General features: G+C 48.9%; 1 protein-coding gene across 1 annotated transcript; it reads right to left on the reverse strand.

Moving 5' to 3' along the window:
* Positions 1–204: 204 nt before the first annotated feature.
* Positions 205–15,456, reverse strand: SALL1 (spalt like transcription factor 1). Its single transcript, XM_059383670.1, has 3 exons — positions 14,961–15,456; positions 2,286–5,719; positions 205–1,085 (listed from the first exon to the last, which is right to left on the reverse strand). Exons 1-3 carry the CDS (start codon positions 15,034–15,036, stop codon positions 645–647), a joined length of 3,951 nt encoding a protein of 1,316 aa, XP_059239653.1. The 5' UTR covers positions 15,037–15,456; the 3' UTR covers positions 205–644.
* Between the last annotated feature and the right edge of the window lie 65 nt (positions 15,457–15,521).

Here is a 15,521-nt window from a genome sequence, read left to right on the forward strand (position 1 = left end):
AAAAAAAAAAAAGCAGGTTGAATTTTCCAATAAAAATTAAAAAAAAAAAACCAACCAAACAAAAACAAAACAAAAAACCCAAAAAGCCCAAACCTTTCAAAGAACCACATGGATCAGTCTGTACTTTCAGTCCTTTGCTTAAATTTGTTTCGAAAGATTAGACAATGTGTTTGCTGATAAAACTTTTCCAGCAGGATCAAAGTGTACATTTATATACAGACTTTATTAGAGATCTAATGCATCACTGAGGCATTGCATCAACACCAGATTCATATTAAACCGGATATAGAAAATAAGTTAATGCCAGATTAAGACCGCCTAGCAGGGCAACTTGCGATTGCCATAAATGTTACAGCAAATTTACAGCACTCTAGTCAATTAGTATTTAGTCCAAAATACAGAAGACCAAAGTTAACGCTTGCATTCTGTTTGCAAAGCCAGGTTATATCACTAATAAATAAGCTTTCTTATAACTCTAGAAGTTGAACAAGGTACAAAAGAATGTCTTCGTAATGTTGTAGTTCATAGATCTGGGGGAACCGGGAAGGAAGGGGGCGGGGGGACGGGGCGAGGAGGAGGAGGAGGAGGAGGCAACCGTGGGTCTGGTTCTGAGCCAGGATGCTCTTTCTCCAGCCAGAGTTGCTTTAACTTGTGACAATCTCTTTGCTGTCCTCCACGAAGCGGGTGAACCGGAAGTTGGTTCCGTTCTCGCTGCTGGCCATCTTCTCCAGGCCAGCCAGGGGAGCGCTGGGCTCGGAGTTCTGGAGCTTCTCCAGGTTTCCCGTCAGGCCGCTAATAGGTGAGCTGCTCCCGCTGCCCAGGCTTCCAGGAATTGGAGGGATGCCACCATTCTGAATGACGGAGATCTCATTGGCCTTCATGGCCAGCCCGTTGGAGAGCGCCGCTGCATACTGATTCCAGAAACTGGAAGGATCCCCGCTTCCTGACCTGGCCGCCAAATCCTTCTGGAACATTTCTGGGAACTTGACAGGATTGCCTCCTAGAAATGTCATGGGGCCATCCACGGACAGCCGCCGACCCCGTCGCGCAGGGGCGCTGTTCCACATGTGAGTGCCCATGTGTACCTGAGATGAGACCAGGGTCAGGGAGGGGAAAGGAAAAAAAAAGGGGGGGGGGGAGAGAAAGAAAGGGAAAGAGAGAGAGAGAGGAAGGGAGAAGCTTAATAGTTGAATCTGTCTCAGCTCATATCCCAACACTCGACAAACCAAGTGACCCACATGTCTATTCTTATTAAGGGTCAGACAGTGGACAAGGAATAGGGAACTGTCCACTGCCCCCTCCTTAATAACGCACGCGCCCTTCCCAGCCCCGGGCCGCCTTCCCTCTTCCTGGGCCAAGATGCCTGCCTTACTTACTCTTTTTTTATTACCCATATTTAGCTTATAATGGCCTCAAGCAAGCTCGTCAGGCGCAGATAGCTCCTTTCAGGGTTAGAATTGTTATGTCCACTCTCATTGCAATGGTAAGGATTGTATCTGACACCCTTTACCCTATAAATGTCCTTTTCAGATGGGAAGCAAGTACCCCTCACAGATTGCCCGGTGGAGGGCTGGTGCACAGAGAGAAAAGCCAGAAAGTAATTATTCATCTTGCATTACTGGCAGCAATCTCTAGAGAAATACTCTGTCAACAGAAAAATGTACACAGTCAGAGCGCTCAACTGTTGCTCTAGAACCTGAGCGTGTTTGCTTTATTTCCAACACATATCAGTGGGAAGCGTCGTATAATCAATTATCATAATACCCATTAGCCGGGCAGCGAGATGTTATTGTTTTTAGGGGACGCGGGCCGTGCTGGACGGCGCCGTTATGAAAAATAGATGCATCCGCCGAAGAGGACGGTAATTATGAAGTGATACGGGCTGCACACAGGCCACGTGGAGGTCTTTAATCAATACCCCATGGCAACGCCAGGCCTGTCTTCCCCGGTAGGTAAGGCAATTCATTTGGTGCATTTAGCGAGACAGTGGGGAGGGGCCGCCGCCTCGCTTAGGTGGACCAAATGATTCCAGGCGCCCACCAGCTCCGCTGGGCTGCAGCCCACCCCGCTCCCTCCCTGCCACGATCCTGACTCATGCACTGCCCGGCCCGGGGCACCCGCGTTTCTCTGCTGTCAGACCCACGTGGCAGGAACCTTCGAGAGAACTCTCCCCCTGCATGTCCTGCCTCTGGGGGGTGCTGGCTCGGGGGAGCATGCATTACAGATAATCAATGGCAAACCAGCCAGAGGGCTGTTGGGGGGGGGGATGACAGAGAACGAGGTACCTTCAGATTGCCTTTTGTTGTGAAAGCTCTCCCACAAATAGTGCAAGCAAAGGGTTTCTCTCCAGTGTGAGTTCGCTCGTGGATCTGCAGGGCGCTGGACGAGGAGAAGGTTTTACCACACGTGTTGCAGTAGTGCTGCTTGGGGGTTCTCCTGGGCAGAGCTGGGAGCAGAACTGGGGATGTGGCAGAGGAGGACAGAGGCCCAGAGGGGACATGACCGGTGGAGGTGTCCTTGCTGTCCTGAGGAGTGACATGCACGAAGCCGTTGACCTCTGTCTTGATGAGAGATGACAACGAGTTGGCGGGGATCACCGCCGAGTTCTGATTGGGGCCGAGGTTGGAACTGGGCTCAAAGAGCTGGGACGGCAGGTCCCGCATCTGATGTGTCAACATGTGCTGCTTCAGATTCCCCTTTGTGGAAAAGCCGCGATTGCAAACTGTGCAAATAAATGGTCTCTCTTTGGTATGACTTCTGTAGTGAATGTCCAAGGCACTCTGACAAGCAAAGGTTTTGCCACAAATGTCGCAAGCAGTGTTTTTAAATTTACCCCGGTCTCTGAAAGGGAAGAGGATCCCCAAAGAATCTTCCTTGATGATCTTCTCTGCGTGACTGGACGTCAGATCCAGAGCCCCACCATTCACGGGGGTGGGGGACAGACCGTTGGCGAACTCGCTGGGCACTGCTCTCTGTGGCTTCTCCTCCACGCTGGGGGACTTGTGGAGCTCCTGGGTGCTGTTGGATGGGGACAGAGCCTGCATGGAAGAGGTAGACTCTGAAATGGCCGGGCTGCCAGCACTTTGGCTCTCCATATCGCCGCCCACCGAGGACGAGTCATTGGTCAGGACGTCCCCCTCGACGGACCCGTTCTCCACGGACTTCAGGCTGGCCTGCAGCTGCTCTGCTAAGCCGGCGTTGATCATCTTCATCTGATTTTCCAAAGCAGCGATGCTTGACATCTCCAGGGGCAAAGGCGAAGAAGATAAGCTGTCTTGGGACGCATCCGCGGACTTGGGCGTGTCGGGGATGCTGCCCTCGGGACAGTCCTCCATGTTTTCATCAGAGAAGGTGTCCAGGTCGTCGAAATTCTTCTCGTCGAAGGAGCCCGTGTCCGACTCCATGGACTCAGGGTAGCTGTCGGGGACCGGGGTGTTGGGGATCTGACCGCCCATATGCATTCGGATGTGCTGCTGCAGGACCACGGCGTTGGTGAACTTCTTCTGGCAGATGGGGCAGGAATGCTGGACTCGGAGTGGGGGCACTGCCCGATGGACACTGTAATGGGTCTTCAGGTTCCCTTTCGTGGTGAAAGCCCGGCCGCAGATCTTGCACTTGAAGGGCCTCTCCCCGGTGTGTGTCCGGTAGTGCATCTTCAAGGCGCTCTGGCAACTAAGGACCCGGTGGCAGATGATACACTCGTTGGGGTCGGCGGCCTTCTTGTCAATGTTCTCTACCAACTGCTGAAGCTTGGAGGTCTCCGAGGCCTGGGCCGAGTCCAACAGTCCCCCGAAAGGAAACTTCGCCTTGAACTGCTCAGACATGAGCGGCAGCAGGGGGTTGGGAAAAGCCGCCGCGCTGCTGGGGCCCCCGTCGGCCGCCGGGGAGCTCAGAGAGCCGCTGCCACCGCCGGCCGCTGGGGCTGAGCCAGGGGCTGTCCCGCTCTCTTCACTTCTGCCCCCCGAGGGTGGCCCGGCAGACTCTTCAGCTTCGTCTGCAAGCCCACCTGGGTTTCTCGTGGCCGGCTCGGGGGCCCCAGAGTCGCTTTTGACAGAGCCTGGGGGGCTGGTGGCTGAATGGCTGATGGGGATCGGGGCTGGCTCTTCGGTCTTGATGAAGGGCGCGAGGCTCGGGAGGGTCGGGGGCAACGGCAGGCCGACGGAAGTGGTCAGAGTGGGCAGGACCGGTTTGGTGTCTAGCCAGCTGGTGACCGGCTTTTCCGGAGGAATGGACATGCCGTACGGGATGCCGGTACTTGTGGGGATATTGTCCAGATGCTCAGGCACGGGGTAGGGGTTCATCTGGATATGAGGGTATTTCTCTTTGTGGCGCTGAAAGTGGACCTTGAGGTTCCCCTTGGTGGAGAACCTGTTCCCGCAGATGTTGCACTTGAAGGGCCTCTCTCCGGTATGGGAGCGCAGGTGGATCTGCAAGGCACTGTCGCTCCCGAAGACCTTCGCGCAGAACCTGCACTTGTGTTTGAAGAACGCCTCGTCCGACGTGCTTTTCGCTTCGAAGGCGGGGACATTTGGTGGCTTGCTTTTTCTTTGCTGGGCCAAGGCGGACAAGGAGTTCAAATCCTCTGCAGTCGTTCCGATGTTGGGCAAAGGGCTGGGGAACACCGGGTTAGCGGGGGCCGGCTGAGGTAGAAGTGGATTAGATGCAGGATTCAATAAACTGCTTATTGCAAAAGCTGGTGACGATGACACCGAGGCTGCCGGGAGGCTGGCGTGCACGGCGCCAGCGCTCGAAGCCGCTTTTTCCGAGGACGGGGTGCTCCCCGCTGCCGCCAAAACGTTAATGTTGGGGGAAGAGCCGCTGTTGGGTGGAACGATGGTGTGGCCAGAACCGCTCTGAGGTAGCTGGGTGGGGGGGAGCTGTTTCACACTGCTGATGCACGCAGACTGGCTGGCGAGGCTCTGGGCTAAGCCAGCTGCCGCCGCCAGCTGCTGAGACAAATGGGAGCTTAGTGTGGACAAGGGGTTGGCAGATGTTCGTAAAGTACCTGGAGAAGGACTTGAAGATGTTGGCAAGTCTGCGTTCTGAGACGCCAACAGCAGTATTTGGTGACGGATCTGTTCGATCAGCTGCAGCTGGTGGATCTGTTGCTGCTGGAGGGCCAGGAGCTGCTCCATGAGGGCTGGCACGGCCAGCTTGCCCCCCGAGGCCCCGCCGCACCTCGCTTCCTGGGAGAACTGGGCCACGGCCACCTTGGTGCTCTGCAGGTTCTCGATGATGACGTTGCTGTTGATCACGGAGAAGTTGCCCAGTGTCGTCAGGTCCCCGAGTTGAGGTAGAGAGGTTGTGATCGCTGAGGTACCGGTAGAGGGGACGCCGCTGCAGCCTGGCGGGGGGCCGCCGCTGCCGCCGTCCCCCGGAGCGCCCCCGCCACCTTTGTTAGCCCCCGGGGCCTCCACCTCCATGGACTCTTCCCTGTGGCGGCCGCGGTGTTCCGGAAGGTCGCCGCCTTTGGCCTGATCTGTTTTGAGAACGGGGTCATTCATTTGTTCATCGGGATGCTCTGGAGGAGGGGTAGGAGAGAAGGTTTCGGGTGGGCTGGCTGGGCTTTCATTGACAATTAACACTAATTGATTTTTAGTACAGTTCTTCTTGTGGAGCAGAAGATCTGATAATTCAAAGAACTCGGCACAGCACCGGCCACAGACGTGGGCGTCCTTGCTCTTCGTGGTGCGACTGGGTTGAACTTTCTCTGCGTCTCCTGCCAACATCAAAAGGCGCAGGGTGAGAAAGGGGGCCGGGACACACAGGGTCCCCCATGACTTCAGAACAAGGAGCATGACCAGTCATTTTCTGTCTTCCCAACTTGAACCCCTTGCCCCCGAAAACCAGTCAATACCACCTAAGAAGGTTCATAATTACATGTGGAGGGTGTGGAGGAATTCCTATCAATCCCCTCTCTCAGCTAGCCACGGTCTTCAGATAATCCATCAAAATATAAAATACTACGAACTGAAGACATTGGTGCATAATGAAATTCCATAGCAAGATATTGATTTCCAATATTTTATACACCTTATTGTCTACTCATCCAGAGAGTGTCCAGCAACCATTCTGAGGACTTATTAATGTCTCTTGAGTTTCTGTCAACCTTATTCATTTTCAACTGATTCAAAGATATCTGTGACAGTTTGTTCTGTCACTAAACTAATTTGTAGTCATTCAGGTTCCAATCAGTAGTTGACGGGGGTGGGGGTGAGGTGGGGGCTTCATATCACCAAGCAGAAGACTGACAACTTAAAAATCATCTCCAGCCCCTACCTAGAATCTGAGCTAAGGCTGATCGGTGACAGTCACACTTTTGCCACATCAGTAACAAATCCTTGGGACCGCTCAAGACTCTGCTGAATACAGAGAAGAAAGCATCACACACACACACACACACACACACACACACACACACACCAAAGAGAAACGCAATGATCATAATCCGTTACAAGGCCTGCCTCGCACCTATATATTATCCCCATGGCATGTTTATTTTTAAAATTAAAGAATGCAGCCTTGGCTACCATTCCACTCTTCAAGGAATATATGCCACTAGGCTCCGAATGGCAACATTATGTCTCTAAATATTTCATCAAAAGTGCTCTCTATATCTATAAAAACTGGCACAAGCTTTACATTTCTGATTCAACATCAACTTCTAGAAGGATGGGCCGTTAAGGCGAAGGGAAGAAATAATTCCTGGTTTAGAGTTTGGAACGGCTGTGCAATTCTCCTTGTCTGAATGCCTTTAAAAACAGTTTGCTCTTAACTGTTATCAATTGTTTAACAGATTGTCCTGAACCTTTCATTATAAAAATCCCTTTATTTCATGTTTGTTTCCACGGGTTGCTCAGATTTCTTCTTGCTAAGATCCATTTGTAAATTAAACATAAAAATCTCCAACTCCAAGCTAACATCCTATTCAAAGACAGGATGGAGCCCCATTGTTTGCCCAGCATGGGGAACACCAACTTCTGTTGTACAAATGGTGTGTGGTCATCTCCGAAGGCTGTGAAAAAAAAAAAAAAAACTGTTTAATTCAAGGATTACCTCCCTGCATGCTTTTCTGCAGAACTGAATCAGATAATAGTTAGTTTCCATGACTTCCAAATTCAATCTCCCAGAAAACTTGCAGGGGGAAAAAAAAAAAAGAAAAGAAAAGAAAAGAAAAGAAAAGAAAACTAATTGCGAATATGAATAAATACAAATTCAAAATGTTGCTTTTTCGGTAAACTTGAGAGTCAAATCCAAAGAGCCAGCCATCTGCCTTTTCGTAGTAAACATCCAAAAAAGCTTGAGGACTTTTGCATTCCAGAAAATATAATTAATACCTAAATACTAACTTCTGGAAATTCCTTTAACTCTATTTGCCTTGAGTGATGCCCAAGTTGATGAGAACCCCCTGTGAAGTATGCCAGATGTATGCACACTTTATTCACTGGGAGTGTTATTTGAGTAGCTAAGTTATACTTAACAAGCTAGCTTTGCTAATACCCATCTTTTAATCTCCACAAGGGTATGGAGCGAAATGCATTAACAATACCAAACAAATCTTAGCTGTAGCAGAAAATACCAATAATGATTCAGTTTTAATTTAATGTTTAATCATCCTAATTGGCACCGGATTCCTATGCACGTTCAAGGTGCTGTTTTAAGCACTTTCTGTCTCTCTCCCTGCCTTAAAATAATGTAAACAAAATATTAAACGAAATTTGCCAAAGTTATGTTGCTTAACTTGGGACAAAAATAATGTGACAAAAATTCTGTTTAAAGCTTCTTATTTTGACAACCAATTTTAAATGATGCATCCATTTCAGATGCTTATTTTAAACTAGGAAATGCAATTCCTAATATATTCAACAGAAATGTTATTTCTTTCTCTTTGCACATTTCCATATGTAATGGTTATGTTTCCATCTACTTTTACAGCCAATTATGAAGGAACAAAAGCTATTCTGTTTGTTCACACATTTTCAACAAAATGCATTAAAACTATTATGTCAGCATGTTCTATTAAGCTCTGCATTCAGTGGAAAATACTTTTCAACCAGCTCACATTTATCAAAACATAAAGCCACTTTAAAACACAGTTTTGCTTGGTCAGCTGGGCTTAGACAAATAATGACAGATTCAGAACTAAATAACTAGCAAGGGAAATCAGAAAACTGACTTCATCAATTGTACACATTACAATGTAGTTTTTTTCAAATATTTAGCACATCTGTGTTCACGATTAAAGGGCATTTTAATTCTTTATAACTTGCAAACATCTGATATTCTCATAATATATGGACAAAATAAAAAGAAGGTTACTTTACAGGATTTAGCTGATTATTGCTTTCCTGGGCTCGAATTCTAGCATTTGCACTGCTTCAAGACTCACTTGAGAATTTTCAAGTTTTTCAACCTGAACATTTTTAAATTTAGGATTGTGCTAACTGGACGGAAAATGTAGATGCTTAAAAATAAATACGTGCTTGCTTCTAAGAAAGAGACTATGTTCAAAAGCTGCCCGGAGGTTTTAGCTTGGATTTTCACGACATTTTAATAAGCTGACATCTGATCTCACTGTAGAGTCGACTAATTTAATCTCCTGATGTTTATGAAAACCAAAAAAAAAAAAAAAATCGGGTATCTATTTTGATTTATTTCAAAAGCAGGTGTCGCTATACTGTAATAGCTCTTAACTTTAAATTAATCTGTATTCTGACCTGAGCTGCTGTGAAGCTGAACACGACAAAGACAAAGCATGAGGACTAGTTTGAATCTTTAACTACCAGAGGGAATATTTTAAGTTGTAATAAGACAGACAGACAGACACACACACACACACACACAAAACCACCATGTTCTAATTCATTTTTTGGACCGTCTGCTATCTTGTTTCTCAATAATCTGTTACACAGGATTGCAACTGGTGACCCCATTATAGTAAATACAGTTGCCTTGCTCCCCGTACTAGGGTGAAAGTAACATTCCAGGTCCTCTTCTACGGAGTTTGCATACAAATTGATTTTATAATCCTCCTCGGGGAGGAAAATTTGAGAACCAGTGGTTTGCTAAGTTTGTATGCACAAAAAGGATATCTGGAATTTTTCCGGCGCTTGTGTTTTTGTTTTTGTTTTTTCAGAGGATAAGGTGGTGAACTTAACAGTTCCATCCAACTTATACTCAAAGCCCAGATGTTTTCGGTCTTGTCCTATTTAGGGGCTGGACACCCAACTCAAATTTGTCAGTTTTTCATCATCTCAACCTAACATGGCAGAATAGGAGGCAGAAAATTGAAGTGTTCCAATATATCTGTCTACTGTGAAAACAAAAATAAAACTATGCCCCACACAGCAAGGTTGGGCCAGCCAGGAAACAAAACAAAACAAAACAGAATAAAACAACCCTATCCTACCATATTTAGTTTTCTTTTTTGGAGCTCTTCAGAAAGCGCCTTCACTTTACTTTCCATTACCTTACGATCACATTAACATTTTTAATAGAACCTCTCACAGGATTATGATTTTGGAGCCTATAATCTTTACAAGCTGTTCCTTCCCGTAGACTAACTGAGAAAGGCCATCAGCAACATTTTTGCTTGATCGGTCTTGAACTTTTTATTATTAATATACATACATACATTTTTTTTTTGTTTGTTTGTTTGTTTGCCCAGACTTGGGAAAAACCTAAACCTGAATGTCCAGCTTAAGATTCCAAAGAAATTTTAAACACTCCCATGTGTGCCCTGCATACTGTCTATAATAACGTCTTAAGTTTCCCTCTCTCTGATACGCAACCGAATGACACATCACCAGAATGCTTCAATTTCCTCCATATTCTGGCCAGGATTAGTGTATTCTCAAGTGGAAGAACACAAGCAAAATCTCTGGGAAAAAAACCACAAAAAACAAAAAATCCATACGGATAAGACACTCCTTAAGCAGGGATGTGAGCCCACCTAACACACACAATCAATGAAAGGAGTAAAATGTCTTCCTCTTGGATGAATCAAACTGAACACTAGGTGGGGTTCCAGTTGTAAGGGTTTGTTCAAAAACTTCTTTGTGGCTTTTCCTATTCCAGTGACGCGTAAAAAGAGAGACTCCTTAAGGCGAGATCTAAACTTTGGCTACATAAACATTGGCAAAGGCACAAGAAACTAAATCCCTGTTGTTTGAGGGTAAAACTGAGCTATGGAGACTACCTGTCAATCTTCCCCTTTGGGGGTCTGGCATCTGAGGGTGACAGGGGAATAAGGTTAGGAAAAGAAGCCAAGCTGATAAGGTGAGACTAAAGTAAACTACCAACTTCCTGCTAAGTGACTAGCAAGACTCAATTTGGGGGTCACTGGGAAGATACTGAAGTACATATTATGATCTGGACCTTGTCACCTTTGCATGGGAGGAGGCTAGCAAAGGTTAAAACAGCTCGACACATTTAGCTTCTCTAAAGCCTGGCACACACACACTTTTTTCTGTGCGTGTTGGGGGGGGAGGGGTGTTGGGGCTCCGTGTAATTTACCATCTCGGCTAAACTGCTCAATTCCTTCAGTTTTGGTAAGCTAAGAAAATTCTGGAAGACGGGGCAAGCTGTACACCACGCGATGTCTTAGAAACACTGAATTAAGACGGCAGGAGGACTTTGTTCTAGTTACTACGGAGAGCTGGGCTTTGAACCATTTCAAAAAACTTAGCAGACTGGGACTCTGCCGTTTGCTCGCTTGGGTTCCCACTAAGCTCTCCATGTGAGAAATGTGGGTTTTTGCCTTCTAAAGGGCTCCTGGTAAAGATGACTTGCTACCTGCAGGACGTAGAAAGGAAATAAAGTCCCCTAAGGATAACCTATAAATTGGCACTTGTACCTATAAACCATAAGAGAAACTTGATGTACCAGAAACCACGAGACCCTCACTATGACAAATGCACTTTTGTGTCCGCTCTCTCACACCCAACTCCACTTTGCTTGTTGGTATGTTTGTTTTCAACGTTATAGAAAGTATTTGCCGCCCGGAGCAAATCCCCTCAAAACAGTTTGCATTCTCTCATCCAGAATCTTCCATTATGCCACAAACTTAGAATAGGCCTGATTAAACATGAATTCTTTCCAACTGCCTTATCGTGCAGGTGTCGGTTTTTCAAAAAAAGCAATTAATTATAGTTCTCTCTAACCTTTTGGGCCCAGAAATCAATGTGTTGCCATTAAGCTGCTCACAATGAGTAAATTACTTTGGTAAATAATAGAATTTCATTATTAATATAAATAAGAGGAACATTTATGATACTTTATATGAGACCATGTTTTATCTCGAGTTCATGATGTTTTTATCTCTCTTCCAATATTATCTTTTCCTTGAGAAAGCTGAGCACCAAAATACTTTAATAAACGAATGGAGTTGGAATGGGCCATCCCTGTAGTACCTGAATCTTAAAAACACCATTCAAGGAAGAAAAACCCAACACACTCACACACATACACCTCTGGAACCCAGAGCTTAGTAAAGAACCCACAGAGAAAATCATTAGATTCTAATATTACCCTTTCTCCAAATTATTTATCTTGGTAAATAATTTTTCCAATGGCAGTCATTTTTCCACAAATAACTCGAGACTTGTTGAATACCATTTAAGAGACAGGTAATATGTGCCATAATCTTGGTTTCATAAGAAATAGAAAAATTTCCCAGCTGAATGTAGGGGGTTCCTGGAATTTCAGCTAAATTAAAATAGGAACATTGGAAGGCTGACTAAATCATCTTGTTTTCTTGAACTTGTTCTGGGGGAGTTATCCGTGTGGCTGTTTGGCATGGCTCTGATTTTCTTTGTATGCCCGTGCACACACACACATACACACACACAAACACACACACACACATACATGAGGCCACTCTCAGCCTGAGTCTCTGCGTTTGGGCTCCTGTGCCCGGGGCCCACAAACTTTTCTAGGTCCTGCTGTAGGTAGAAATCAGCATGTCTGAGGTGCCAGCGTGTGTCAAACGCACCAACTAGATTTAATTCTGTTTGTTCGAGGTTCCATGGACCCTATTTCTGAACATTTTGAGACATAAGAAAAACTAGCACACTGTTGGGAGTGAGGCGCTGTCTCCTAAAAATGTAATAACCTTTATACATGCGGGGGGTGGGGGAGGTCCACCCAAAAAAAAAAAAAAAAAAAAAGCCCTAAACCCCAACAACTCGGTGAAGTGTGTTCTGCCTCGGGAGGTGCACAGAGATTGCCCATTCCTTGCAGAAAAGGTGGCGACTTTTTAAAGGTAACTTGGAGATAGGTCACACGTTCTCAAGCCCCACTTTCTCCCAACTACCCCCAAATAAAAAGATGGGGTGCTGGAAGGCCCTCCGGTGAGGCAGACACTGAGGAGGATTACTTGTGTGTTAATATTATTACAACATACGGAATCCTGTAACCCTATTACAAAATCTACCCTCTAGGCAGCTTCCTCCAAACTTATTGTTCAACCATGTAAAAACAGTCATAACCTAAAACCATTACCACGGAAGAAAAAGAGGGGGTGAGGAGAAGTGAGAAGGAGCTGGGAGGGAAGTCCTGGCCATGCCCCTAACACTTTGCTCTTTCTTAGGACAATGAACCAGCTTTGGGGAGAAATAAAGGGGGGGGGGGGAGAAAGAGAGGGAGGAAGGAAGAAAGAAAGAAAAAAAAGAAAGGAAACTTGATTCAGTGACTTAATGAACTTACCTCAAAGCTCAAATAAACTAAAAAAAAAAAAAAAGTCCTAATAAATAATAATGGTAAGAGGTAGTGAACTCCTTTTATGCTATTGCTTTATGAGAAACCTTAACTATTAAAAATTCTAGATTCCCAGGGCGAAGGAGAAAGGCAAAGATCTAGCAGGCATCCTTTCTCCTGGAAGCCCGAGTCTTTTTTCTCCTTTTTGAAAATGTATGAAATCAGGACAAATGGACAAAAAAATTTTAAAAATCCCAACAAAACAAAACAAACAAAACAAACCCCGAAAAACTTTTTCTTCTCCTCCCGTTTGGCTTTTCCTACACAGACTGGGAAGTTTCACAGTGTTCCAGGGCGGAAGGGTCTTAGCAGAAACTTTGAGAAAGATGGGTGTCGGGCGAGAAGCAGAAGAAACCAGCTGAGAAAACTCGGAAAAATATTCGGAGCTGTTGCTGCGGCCTGGGGTAATTTCCCCCCAATTTATCTCGCGTCTCCGGGTTGGCCTCGGATGGAAAGCGGGGTTGGGGGCTCTTCTCAGCAGACTGAGAAATCTTAGACTCTGGGTAAGGCTGGAAGCTCGAAAGAGTACTGGGGTGGGGGGCTGGCGGCAAATGTTGTAAACAATTTTCTTAATCTGTCTCAGTTATCCCCAATTTCTTCAGGGGACCCTCAGGCCAGGAGACCCATTTCCCGACAGCTGGGGTTACGGGAGTGGAATTCCCTTGGCTTCTCTGCCTGGGCTCTGCGCGGCTCCCCGCGCCCCAGCCCTACTGAGAAGCAGGCCTCTAGGGAAGGAGCCTGGGGACCGTGGGGCCCGGGCGGCCGTAGAGTTTAGTGGGCAGAGGTGACGATCTAAGGGCACGCTTCTGAGCCTTGTCGGGCTCCAGGTGCCTCCTCCATACCCCCAAATGCCGCCCAGGACTTGAGCATTCCGAAGGGCACCCGGAGCCGCGGAGACCCCGCCGGGGTTGCCCTCGTTCTCCCGCAGCCGAAAGGCGAGCATCTAGCTGGGGACCGACCCCGGCGCGGCTCCTCCGCCTCGGACGCTGGGCCTGGCAGCTCGGAGGCCCCTAAAATGAACCACCTCCAGGGACCAAGAGGGATTCGAGGTGTCCTCCATGCGTACCCCCAAATCCCCAGCCGGGACCTCTCCTACTCTCGGCCTCGGCGCCCTCACACAAACTTTTCTCTAGACTTGTTAATTCCCTTCGGGACCCCACAGTTGTCGCCTCCATCGGAGAAAGCGAGTGCCTCTGGGGGGGTTCTCCTCTGGCTAGAGACCCCCCCCCCCAGTAGCCCTGGAAAAAGACCCTCACGATTCCTGGAAGCACGGAGTACCACGATCCTCAGCAGGCGCACACCCAATCTAAAGCTTTCTCAGGGGCGAGGGGTGGGGTGCATGTATTGCGAGAAAAGATGCGGGGATAAAGCCTGACCCCAACCAACACGGTTCCCCGGCCGCCTGCACTGCGTCTCAGGAGCAACCAGCCGCAAAGACCACTCTCCGCCCCTGCCGCGACCCCGGAGTGTCGGGCACCCGCGCCCGGACACAGGTCCCCGTCTTCTGGCAGCTCTGAACCCCTAAAGGCATCCCATTCCCCCGCGCGGACCCAGGTGGAGTGTGAGCGCTTAGGGGGGCGCGGCACGGGGGGCTCCCCCGCGCTGGAAGTTCAGCCTGGAGTACCAAGTAAACTTCCTTTCCGCAGGCAGCAGGGCCGGGGCGGCGGAGGCCGGCCCGGGGGCCCGGGGCCCGGCGCGGGGAGCGTGAGGGGCCTTGGGCGGCCGACCTCCGTCCGCCCCGCGTCCCCCCGGCCATCCGGGCTCCGGCTGCCGCTCCCCGGAAAAGCCGGGCCGGAGAAGCGGGGCCCGCGTGCCCGCTCTCCTCCCCCCATCCCCGCCCCCCGGAGGACCCAACAACTCCGGAAAGATCCTGCCGGGAGAAGTGTTTGCTCTCCCCGGGCCAGGGGGAAAGCCCGGTGCAGGCAAATTGAAAATTAAAAAGGAAAGAAAAAAAAAAAAAAAAAAAAGAAAGAAAGAAAGAAAGAAAGAAAGAAAGAAAGAAAGAAAGAAAAGAAAGGAAGAAAGGAAGGAAGAAATACGCTGAGTGCCGAGTGGTAAAGGCGAGCGGGGACTCGGTGGTGGCAGCGGCCAGGGCGGTGGGCGCGGGGGCCAGCCGCGTGTGCGTGGGTCCGGGTGTGCGTGAGTGTGAGTGCGAGTGCGTGTGTGTGCGTGTGTGTGTCCGCGGCGCGGGCCGGAGCACTCACCATCTCGCCGGGGGAGCGAGGCCACTTCGGGGTCGGATTGGAAATGTTGAGGCTTCGCTTGCTTCCTCCGCGACATGCTGGCTCAAACATCAGCTGGGGCAGAATAAAAAATTACTAAAAAAAAATCTTCTCAAAATTACGGAAATCGAGCGGCGGCGGCGGCGGCGGCTCCCCCCGCCCGCCGGCCCGCCCGCCCCCTCCCCGGCTCCCCGGCCCCGGGCGCAGCGCGCATGTGTCCTGCTATAATTATGATTATCAATAATGCATTGCGATTAATCATAGAGGGGCTCTTTGAAAGGCGATTGGCACCGGGCCAGCGCTATTCAAACCCGCTCGCCTTAATCAATTAGTTCGTGATTTGCTGCAGACCCCTGTCTCTCCGCGCGCTGGCCCAATAAGCCGGCCGCGGGGCTGGCTCTGCGCGCCGCGCCGCCCGACACTGGGTTAACCCTCTTCGCGACCGCCCGGGACTCCGCGGCCCGGCCGCCGCGGGCCTTCCTCCTCGCCTCTGCGCGCCCGGCGCCCCGGCCTGCGCCCCCCCCTCCCGAGCCCCCCCCATCC

The sequence above is a fragment of the Mustela nigripes genome, chromosome 17 (assembly GCF_022355385.1).
Source record: "Mustela nigripes isolate SB6536 chromosome 17, MUSNIG.SB6536, whole genome shotgun sequence".
Classification (NCBI taxonomy): Eukaryota; Metazoa; Chordata; class Mammalia; order Carnivora; family Mustelidae; genus Mustela; species Mustela nigripes.

What these genes read in the sequence shown, in the direction of transcription:
- SALL1 (XM_059383670.1), bottom strand. Translation starts at nt 15,036, where the DNA reads ATGTCGCGGAGGAAGCAAGCGAAGCCTCAACATTTCCAATCCGACCCC. An exon ending in CTCGCTCCCCCGGCGAGATG is followed by an intron (nt 5,720 to 14,960) that starts GTGAGTGCTCCG and finishes TGATGTTGGCAG; the next exon opens with GAGACGCAGAGAAAGTTCAA. An exon ending in CAACAAAAGGCAATCTGAAG is followed by an intron (nt 1,086 to 2,285) that starts GTACCTCGTTCT and finishes GTCTCATCTCAG; the next exon opens with GTACACATGGGCACTCACAT.